This window comes from Otolemur garnettii, unplaced genomic scaffold (genome assembly GCF_000181295.1).
Source record: "Otolemur garnettii isolate 467f Iridium unplaced genomic scaffold, OtoGar3 scaffold00065, whole genome shotgun sequence".
NCBI classification, from domain to species: Eukaryota; Metazoa; Chordata; class Mammalia; order Primates; family Galagidae; genus Otolemur; species Otolemur garnettii.
The window spans coordinates 1243008-1253997 of NW_003852460.1; the positions used below are offsets into that span (position 1 = coordinate 1243008).

The following is a 10990-nucleotide window of genomic DNA, read 5'->3' on the forward strand; positions in this document are numbered from 1 at the left end:
TGACCCCAAGAGTTCAAGGTTGCTGTGAGCTGTGATGCCATGGTACTCTACCTAGGGTGACATAGTGAGACTTTGTCTCAAAAAAAAAAAGAAAAGGAAATAGGATCTTTGTTAACGTAATTAGGTATAACCCAGGTGACATCTTGCTTTTGGACACCCAAGCCTCTCACCCAGAACTTAGAGAGAACTGTTCTTTCCAGCCACCTGGTCTTCCCTGATGTGTTGGGATAATCCAGAAATTAATATACCCCCCTACTGGTCCCCTATATCAGGGACACCAGGGGCTGTTCAATTCATGAGATGGTTAATCAATGGTAGTGATTGGAGAGCATGTTGGTTGGCCTCAGTCCTACGGCTGTTATTTTGAGGACACGGCCAGGCTATTTAGGGGTATGACACTTCAAGGGCAGGGAGGGTGGGCAGAGAGCCAGGGCGTAAGTCTCCACACACTTGTGATACCTTAATAAGGCTAATGGAACTTTCTAGCATCATCTGTCTTTGTTGTGCTCAGAGGCAGGTGGCGGGCAGCTTGGGGTGGCAGCTGGAGCTAGTGGCCAGCCCCCAGCTTGCTGGGACGCTTGGCTCTCTTAGAAGCAAGGACTCTTGGAGGTCCCCAAGGCTCGGCCGCTGTGAAGAGGATGGGCTCCCCTGAGGACCCTGCCTGGAGCCTCCTGAATGAGTATTGCCACGGCTTCATGGTGTCTCAGGTATGGGGTCCATGGCATGTGGACCAGGGAGATGGAGGCCCACTTCTTGCCCTCAGGTTCCCGGGGATGTGTCCACATCCACAGACCCAATCTCAGCAGGCTGTTCATTAAAGCTTAAAATAAGACAGGTAGGATTGCAAAACAGACAGGTGCGATCGAACCACAGCTATGGGCACAGTGGAAGCATTTTGCAGTCGAGTCATGCATGTGTTTGTTTATGGACGCGCCACATAACAGGGTGAGGTGTTTCAAACAGTGGTGAGTTGTGAAGGTGTGTCTGCAAGGTGCCACGGGGCATCACTTCTCACTGGATGACAGTGGGCTTCGGGGAGGAAGTCAGGCCCCAATCAATGGTCAGATATTGTGGAGCCCTTTACACGAAATGTCCAGAACAGGTGGCTCCTTGGAAAGTGGATTGGTGGTTTCCAGGAGCTGGGGAGGGGACGGGGAATCAGTGCTAATGGGGACAGGGAGTCTCTTCTTTTGGGGGGACAGATGTGCTCTGAAACTAGACAGAGGGTGTGGTCCCCTAGCGTTGTGCCGATGTGCCAGCTGAATCCTTCACTTTTAAATGGTGAGTGGTGAGTTTTGTGTTGTGTGCGTTTTCCTCTGAGAACAGAGACATATGTCAGAGTTCGTTTTTATTTCTTCAGAGATTTGGTAATGTTAGGTCTGTTGAATCAGGACCCTAACCGCTGGGGTGGCCCCTCACAAGCTGGGGAGGATGCTGTGTGGAATAGCACCTGCATTTTGAATCTCTGTCTGGTGGTCAGTGAGGACCTGAGCAGCTCCAAGCATCAGATATCTACCAAAACACGCAGGTGGCATTACAGCATCTGAAGCTTGCGTTAAGGGGTGGGCTTCTACCCTTGGAAGGTGGGATTTTATTTTATTTTTGAGGAAAACTTCAATTGTGAGAGCTCACACCTGCACCATTGGGGCAGACAGATGCCTGCAGGGTTGGCCACCCATGAGCCAGGCCAGAATTGCGAATGTCAGAGGTTTCTCCTCTTCATGGAGCCACGGGGTCCTGAGTTGCCACTGGGGTTTCTGTATACGTTCGTGGCTAAAGGGAGTGCTAAGTCTAGGGTGGAGGCCAGTGAAAATTAAAGTGAAATGCCCCCCCCACCGCCCCGTCTCAGTTCCTGAGTCCTCTGGATTCTACCCGCAGGCTCCCAACTGTTAGTAACAGACACGTGTTTGGGGCCAGTGTAATATGCACAAGGAGCATTTGTGTACAGAAACCACAGGAATTTGTTTCTAGTATATGTTTTTTCTGAACACACGTAGCCCAGTGGGGATGCCCAGTGCCGGTACGGCACTTGCTGCTTGTTCAAAATGGTGTCACATGGGTTACAAATCTTGAGAGAAAAATCACTTCAGTACATCTCATACCATGTGGCCACGAGTTGAACAGAATCATTAGTTAATGCAACCTCAGTACAAGAGGAGCTTATCCACGCATAATAGGATAAACCTTAGTCCAACTTTAATAAGATAAAACTTAATAGAACCTTAACTGAAAAGGAGTCTTAATACGGCAGGAATAATACAATTGTAACAGGCTACACGAAATTCAGCCTTCATTGAATGAGCAGTTAGCCTAACTTTCAGGGAACAGGAATTAATACAACCTTGATACAATAAAACTTAACAGCACAGAGTTCGTGCAACCTTAACAATACAAGAGTTGATACTATGTACCAAGTTAATAGAAGGATGTGTAATACAAACTTAAGACGAGCTAATCAAATCTTGACAGAATAATACATTGTAATGTGACGGTACCAGGACAAGAGTTAATATAACATTAACAGTGTGAAACGTAAAGTCAGTTAGCCAAGCAGTTAGCCAATGTACCTGAATCAAATAGGACTTAATATAACCTTAGCAGAATGTGTCTTAACACAAGTTTAACAGAACTAGAGTGAATATAACCTTAACAGTCAGATAAAAGTTAATGGCCCTTACCAGCACAGTCAGTTAATGCAGCATTAATGAAACAAGAGTTGATACAGCTTTAATAAGAACAGGAGTTAACGCAACCTTAATAGGACAAAACTTGATCCACCCTCAACAAAGTAATTAGTTAAGACAAAATTAACAGAACGAGAATTCATATGACCTTCCTAGAACAAGGCTTAATTAATTCAGGCTCTCTGTTAAGGGTGTATTTCGTTTTATCCTCTTAAGGATAAAACCTTAAGGATTAAACCCTAGGAGGATAAAATGTAATGCACCGTTACAGAAAAATTAGTTAACAAAACTCACCAGGACGAGAATCAATCCAATCTTAAGAGAATGAGTGGAAATGGAAACTTAACAGACCATGAGGTAAAACAATCTTAACAAAGGTTCACGTGACGTCACCAGGGTAAGAGTTAAGAGGACTTTAAACAGTGGTCTTTGCACGGATTTGCTGGTCAACCCTGGGACGTAGGATTCTAGGGGCCAGGTGGGCTAATCAATGCTCCAGGCGCTCAGGGCAGCCTCCCACAGCAAAGAACCACCTGGCCCCGAATGCCATAGTTACACAGTTGATAAATCTCACCAGAAAAGAGTACGACTTAATGGAATCTAAGAGGAAACATGGCATGTTTCCCTCCATCACACACACAGGGTTTTAGGGCTTCCTAAAAGAGAAGGAAACACTTGCTTCTGTGGCTCCGGCGGGAGTGCGTCTTATCTGCAGTCTTGTCCACATGCCCATTAGATGGTGTGACTCCTAAGCACTGCAGGACACAGAGTCCCAAGAAACTATCTTTGAGTGTCACATTCACGCAGCACATCAGTAAGGCACGTGGTGATTTATGGATTTACTTTTTTATGTATCAGTTGAAGGTGTGACTTTGGACAGAGAGATAAAAGGTGAACTCTTTTTACGGCTGTGGTTCAGTGGCACCGGGCACGTTCACACAGCTCTGCAAACCTTTCATCTCCCCGGAGTGAAACATGTCCCCATGAGACTCTAGCTCCAGGATATTTCCTCCCTCAGCCCCAGGCACCCACCTCTCTGCTTCCCATCCCTCTGAGTTTGCCTGCTCTGGAAATTTCCCATAAATGGAATCATGCATAGTGTAGCTTGTTTTATGCATAAAGTGTCTTTAAGGCTCTTGCCCCAGTCACAGCTCATTGTATGGAAAAACTGCATTTCTTTTTTTTTTTTTTTTTTTTTTGGGCCGGGGCTGGGTTTGAACCTGCTACCTCCAACATATGGGGCCTCCACAGGTGTCACCAAAACCCGCATTTCTTTACCTGTTCACATCTGGATGGACACGTGTGTGTCTTCTGGGTCTGAGATACTGGGGGGGGGGAGCCACCATGGACACAGGGGTGCAAATATCTCCTCAAGATGCAGCTTGCCATATTTTGGGGTGGAATTGCCCGGGCATTCCACCGTCAGCCCCATCGTTGTACATGGTGGCCTGGTTAAAAGCATGTCCCCTTGGCCAGCCATGGTGCACGTGTCTCTGTGAGTGTGGGCCTGACAACTGTTTCTCTCTCTGCCGCGGCTCCAAGGTTCTCTTTGCTGCCTGTGAGCTGGGTGTGTTCGACCTCCTCGCCGAGGCCCCAGAGCCCCTGGATTTGGCCACGGTGGTGGCCCGTCTGGGCACCAGCTCCCACGGCACGGAGCTTCTGCTGGACACGTGTGCGTCCCTGAAGCTGCTTAACGTAGAAACAAGAGGAGGAAGAGGTAAGAGCTTGTGGAGTTTTGAATGGGGCACTTGAGAGGCGCAGCCCACTTTGACTCACTGTAAAGGGCGAGATCAGAAAAGTTTCAACTTTCCAGGCTCTGGGGAGTCAGCAGCAGCTACTGAACTGTGCTATGCCAACATCAGAGCAGCCTGAGATGTTTTGCAAATGAACAGGCATGGCCATGTTCCAATAAAACTTTATTTACAAACACGGGTGGGGGGCCGTGTTCAATAGCACATGGGTTGCAGGGTGTCCAGCCTTTTATTTGTTGTCTTTTGGACATTGGGAGAAGAGTTATCTTACTAGGGGTGGGGTAGGGGAAGGAGGGAGTGGGGGAGGGGAGAAATAAAGGGAATGGGGAGATCACAGTGTATGACACACCTCTTGGGGGCAGGACACAATTATAAGAGGGATTTTATATGACACATGCAATCAGTATAACTTAATTCTTCGGACCCTCAATAAATCCCAAACAATAAAAAAAAAAATACACAAGATTAGCACCTGTAGCTCAGCAGTTAGGGTGCTGGCCACATACACTGAGGCTGGTGGGTTCAAACCCAATCCCTGGCAGCTAAAACAACAATGACAACTGCAACAACAACAACAAAAAAAATAGCTAGGCATTGTGGCATGCACCTGTAGTCCTAGCCATTTGGGAGGTTGAGGCAAGATAATCACTTAAGTCCAAGAGTTTGAGGTTGCTGTGAGCTGTGACACCACAGCACTTTACGCAGGGTGAGAGCTTGAGATTCTGTCTCAAAGGAAAAAAAGAAAAAAAGAAAGAAAAAGGGAAAAAAAATACACAAACATTAACAAAAGCTGATTAGCCAAAAAAAAAAAAAAAGGACTATGCATATTTTTTGTAATATCTGATACCAAAGATTAGTTAAAAAAAAAAGTCCTCACAAAATCAGCATGCGGCCCACAGGCTGCAGGTGGGACACCCCTGGTTTAGAGTTTGCAATGCTGGTGTGTGCATAGCCACTCTGAGGATTATCCAGAAAGTGAGAAAAAAGAATGAAGGGAAAAAATGACAGTGGACTAGTCAGCTGTCATTTATTACGAGATTTTTTTCTTTTTTGAGACAGAGTCTTACTATGGCATCACAGCTCACAGCAACCTCAAACTCTTGGGCTCAAGTGATTCTCTTGCCTCAGCCTCCCAACTAGCTAGGAATCCAGGTGTCTGCCACAATACATATATGTGTGTGTATATATATATATATATATTTTTTTTTTTTTTTTTGGTTGTAGTTGCCATTGTTGTTTGGCAGGCCCTGGCCGGGTTTGAACCTGCCAGCCTTGGCGTATGTGGCTGGTGCCCTAACCACTGAGCTACAGGCACCGATCCCCATTTGTCTCTTTTTAAATCAGTTCTTTTTTTTTTTTTTTTTTTTTTTTTTGAGACAGAGCCTCAAGCTGTCCCCCTGGGCAGAGTGCCGTGGCATTACAGCTCACAGCAACCTCCAACTCCTGGGCTCAAGCGAGTCTTCTGCCTCCGCCTCCCAAGTAGCTGGGACCACAGGCGCCCGCCACAGCGCCCAGCTATTTTTTGGTTGCAGCCATCATGGTTGTTTGGCGGGTCCAGGCTGGGGATTCGAACCCGCCACCTTAGGTGTACGTGGCTGGCGCCTTAGCCGGTTGAGCTATAGGTGCCGAGCCTTTAAATCAGTTCTTATCGGTGTTCTGCCAATACTGGGGATGACCTGGACTCCAAGGTGTTTTCCTTCTGTTCTTTTTGTTTGTTTTCAGCTTTGTATCAAAACACGGAGCTCTCCAGCACCTACCTGGCCAGGGTCAGCCCCACTTCTCAGAGTAACATGCTGCTGTACATGGCCGGGACGACCTACCGGTGCTGGGGCCACCTGGCCAAGGCTGTGAGGTGGGCATAGTGTGTGGTGTCCACAGCTCGGACTGCATCTCGGGTGCCCTGGGGGCTGGTGAAAAAGAGGGCATCGGGGGAGGAGAAATGTGAGCGCTTTTGTAGAGATGAGCGAGGCAGTGTGAGAAAGGGAGGCCACAGCAGGGACTTGGAATTCCTCCGTGCTGACCCAACCGTCCACTTAGTTCCACAGGGGTGTGTCACCCAGGGAAAGCAAGCTAAGCCACTTTGCCAGGTGAAAGGCAAGGAAGAAGGGTGATTCACAGCACGGTGACACAAGCACATGAGACAGGCTCCGGCTGTCACTACTTGTTCCGTGTCAGCCTGTTTCAACCCTGGCACTCTTGACATTTGGGGCTGGGTAGCTGTCTGTGGTGGGGCATCCTGTGCACTGTAGGGTGCTGAGCAGTGACCCTGGGCCCCTCCACCAGGTGCTGGTAGCACCTTGTACCCAAGTTATGACAACTGGAAGTGTCCCCAGATATTGCCGAATGTCCTCTCAGTGTAAAATGGCCTTTAGCTGGGGACTACTGTGATAGAGCAATCCATAGATAGATAGATAGATGATAGAAATAATAGCTGGATGATAGATAAATGATAGAAAGAATACATGGATGATAGATGGACAGACAGATAATTGGATAAGATGATGGATAGATAGATAGATAGATGATAGAGGAGCCTCCTGTCATGCGAGGAAGGGTTACCAATACTCTGCTGTTTTGATGTTGGAAGTCACTCAGCTAAGTGGCAATAATAATAATAATAGCGATAATATTGGGCAGGACCAAAGCCAGTGCCCAGCGACACCGGCTGTCTGCACAGTGGCCTGTGGCCCTGACTGAACATCCTTTAGTCGCTCACTGATGTCCGTTCCTTCCTTGGTCACCTTGCACCTTCAGCTCTGAGCAGGTGCATTGGTTAGGAATTTCTCTGTGTGTGGGTGACTTGTTCATATTTCACATTTGTTCCATGGGGGATTTAAGGCGGGCATGTGTGGCCACCTGCGTTGCACGCAGTGATATGAAGTAACTAAGTCCTTTGCCCTGTTTCTCAGAGAAGGGAAGAACCAGTATCTGCAGGTGTTCGGCGTTCCCTCCGAAGAGCTCTTTAGTGCCATCTACAGGTAATGCCGACCGCTTTGAATTTATTTATTTTTTTATAATTAACTATTTTTTATTAAATCGTAACTTTGTACATGGATGCATTTATGGGGTTCAGGGCAGTGGTTCGATATACAATGTGAAATGTTTACCTTGAACCAAGTAACACATCCATCACAATTATACTCATTTCTTAATAATTTTGAAATGTACCATTGCATCATGCACATTAGGTGAGGTCCCCCTGAATACACTGCCTCCTCCCATATCCCCTCTCCCCACCCCTCTCTCTCCTCTTCAACCACTTTGAAACCACCGACTGGGAGACGATGCTTACTTTGGAAGACTTACAAGAATCAATCAATGTGCTGCACATGGGACAACCCTGTATTCAGTTTAAAATAACCTCCGTCTGCCCTCTAGATTTTGCCATTCTGATGTCTGCATTGCTCAGATTCCTGAGTGGATACTAACTCACTGTTCCCTCCAGGGAGCCCCATAGGAACCCCACATTTACATAGAGAATGGAGGTGCTGTTTTCCCTTTCACTAGATGTCCCCTGGCAAGGCTGAGGCTCTTAGCTTCCCTTTGCTCTTGTGGGCACAACTTTGAGTTTGCATGAAACTGTGGTGTCACAACCCCGAGCTGGTGATGAAATGAACACATTCAGCATTTCTGGCTGGCTGAGGAGTACAGTAGCTGAGGAGTACAGTACTCCCCCTTCCTGAGCCTACTCCAGGTTTTCCGGAGTTGGTGAGCACTGGCGCCCAACATCTTAAATCATGTCCTTTTAGGGTAGCACAGATTGCATGGCACACACATATATGGCTGTCACACGTACTCACAGGGCCCAGCTCTTCTCCCCACAGTGGGTCACCATGTTGCTGCCTGCAGGGTCCTCATAGGATTTTGTACAATCTTACTTGCAAGCATGGTCTTGTGTGCCAGGTCGGAGGAGGAGCAGCTGCAGTTCATGCGGGGTCTGCAGGAGGTGTGGAGCATCACTGGGCAGCGTGTGCTGACTGCCTTTGACCTGTCACAGTTCCCTCTGATCTGTGACCTTGGCGGTGAGTGCCTGCCCCGGTCGTCAGAGCTGTTTCTCGCTGTCTCTCTGTGGACTGTGTTAGCTGGCCATGGCTTTTATCTTCTGGGTTCTGGCTCTCTGACACCTGCAGCTCTGCTGACCCTGGATGGGTCACACTCTGGGCCACTGTCCACCTGCCCTCAGGCAACTAGGGATAGCCCAATACCCCAGAGCCTGAGGAAGTCATTCACACCAGTCAATCCTAAGTCTGCCTCACTCCACCTCCGTTGTTCTTTACCTTGGATTGCGTGGTAAAAACTCCTTCCCACTTTACCTTCCCATTCACCCTGCCTCCTGAGCAAACCTGGTGCCCACATTATCTCCATAGCGTGGCTTGAACCCTCATCTTCTGACCTGTGAGTAACAAACCTTCTTTCCCTTTCTTGTCTCCTTGTGTGCTGGCCCTCTGAACCCCAAATTCTGTATGAATCCTTTGTATTATTTATTTATTTACTTACTTATTTTTTGGGACAGAGTCTCACTGTGTTGCCCTCAGTAGAGTGCCATGGCATCACAGCTCACAGCAATCTCAAACTCTTGGGCTCAAGTGATTCTCTTGCCTCAGCCTCCCCAGTAGCTGGGACTATAGGTGCCTGCCAGGACACCTGGCTAATTTTTGTTGCAGTTGTCATTGTTGTTTAGCTGGTCTGGGCCTGGGCTTGAACCCGGCAGCCTTGGTGCATGTGGCTGGCGTTGTAACCACTATGCTACGAGCACTGAGCCAATCCTCTGTACTTTAGACCAGTGAGCCACACACTCAAGCTAAGAATGGATTCTTTAGGGTTAGCAATGGCATCCTGTCTCTCCAACCAGAGATGACAATTAGCAGTGGTGCAGGCAACATATTAGCAGGTTAGAGGGAAGGTTTGAGGGGATTCAGGAGGGCAGATGCCACCCTCAACCTGGGGAATCTTGTGCTAGGATGGACTGCAGAGGAGTGGGCCTCTGGGCACTGCTGGAGCACCTTTGGTGGGTTAGTGTCTGGGCGCTGCAAGTCCCAGAAGGTTTCAGTTTAGGAGTGTGTGACAGAATCAAGGTCAAAATGTCAGAGTTGGGGCCCAACTGCTGGGCTGCATCAGGCAAATACTCTCACCTTCGGCACCATCCCATGCTGCCTTCCCACAGTGGAGGCTCCAGAATGGTGAGTTCCCATTGAGTACAGAAAATGGGAGCTCAGGAGGCCCTGTCCAGCAGGGGCATCTATTGATGTCGGCCCGAGGTGCTCCTTCCTCCCAGGTCAGGGGAAGCTCAGCTTTTAGAACAAAGCAAAGGTTTGGAGTTTTAGCTGAGCTACCTGTGAGGAATCCAGGACTCATACCACCTGCTCATGGGGCTCAGCTCATGGTCCCTGGAGCTGCAGGGCACCCTGAAGTCTGTAGGGAAGGTAAACTGAGGAAGCTTCTCTAAACTGGAACAACTTCTCAAGTTCATTGTTATCATTAGTTATCATAAGCAAGAGCAGGATACAGAATTGCTCCACTGGGGAGCAGCATAGGAAGAAAACCTTCGGCAGGCAATGCCGGGGCAGAGGGTCCTAGGACCCGGGGTAGACTTGCAGTGTATACTGTGCTGATCTTTGCTGTTCACTTGGCTGAGGTTTGCTTCTCCCCCTGCTGTGATCTGCCCTCACCCAGACAGGTGCACTGGACACAAGAAGATGCAGGTAAGTTGGCGGAGGTCGTGGGGAAGCTTGGAGGCGGGGTCAGACCTGCCAGGAAGAGCATCTGAACTCAGGGGCACGTGGATCATGATGCGACTTCAACACCACATGGGGAAGGACTGTGTCCCCAGCTCATATCCTACCGGGTTGATGGGGCGTCGGGGTGCCTGGAAGGTCATGGGTTCCTCTCTGAGGTTCCAGTGTGCTATGTCCCCTTCCAGGTGGTTCTGGGGCTCTTGCCAAGGAGTGCCTTTCTCTGTACCCTGAGTGTAAGGTCACCATCTTCGACATCCCAGAAGTGGTACGGATGGCAAGGAAGCACTTCCCATCCTCGGAGGATGAACGGATTGGCTTCCACCAAGGTGGGTGCCCCTGTGCTGGCTTTGTCCTCGACGTGACCTAGATGTGATCTCGGAGCTCTTGAGGGGGTGAATCCTCATGGGAATGGTGGGCATTCTGCATGGCATGTCCTGGACCCTTGAGATACCCCCTCATTAGGCTTAAAACTGCCATGGGCACAAAGGGGCATAGAGGTACACAGTTTTCACTTCCAAGGAGACCTCAGGTTCACTAAATATCTCAATTCACAAGGAACAGAGAAAGCCTGTCCTGAGGACGTGTTGCTGCTTGTATCACCTGTGTCACCAGGCTCCCAGGAGACACGGCTCCTAATGTTCCTCGTTGAGAGAGGGCAGGGACAGGGAGAAGAACGGCTTTTACACCTTAAAATAACGGAGAAACACATCAAAAGAAGAATACTACTTCACAACAGGTGAAAATTATCCCAAACCCAAATTTCTGTCACCCTAAAATGAGCTTTGAGTTTTAATCATTTTCTTTCTTTTTTTTTTTTTTT

The 10990-nt window shown here is 48.4% G+C and overlaps 1 protein-coding gene across 1 annotated transcript in view; it reads left to right on the plus strand.

Moving 5' to 3' along the window:
- Positions 1–638: 638 nt before the first annotated feature.
- Positions 639–10990, plus strand: part of ASMT (acetylserotonin O-methyltransferase) — a 12664-nt gene continuing 2312 nt past the window's right edge. Inside the window, exons 1-6 of the mRNA XM_003793079.1 lie at positions 639–707; positions 4227–4401; positions 6158–6287; positions 7345–7413; positions 8339–8457; positions 10356–10496. Coding sequence (XP_003793127.1) covers positions 639–707; positions 4227–4401; positions 6158–6287; positions 7345–7413; positions 8339–8457; positions 10356–10496 — 703 coding nt within the window. The remainder of the gene's footprint in view (positions 708–4226; positions 4402–6157; positions 6288–7344; positions 7414–8338; positions 8458–10355; positions 10497–10990) is intronic.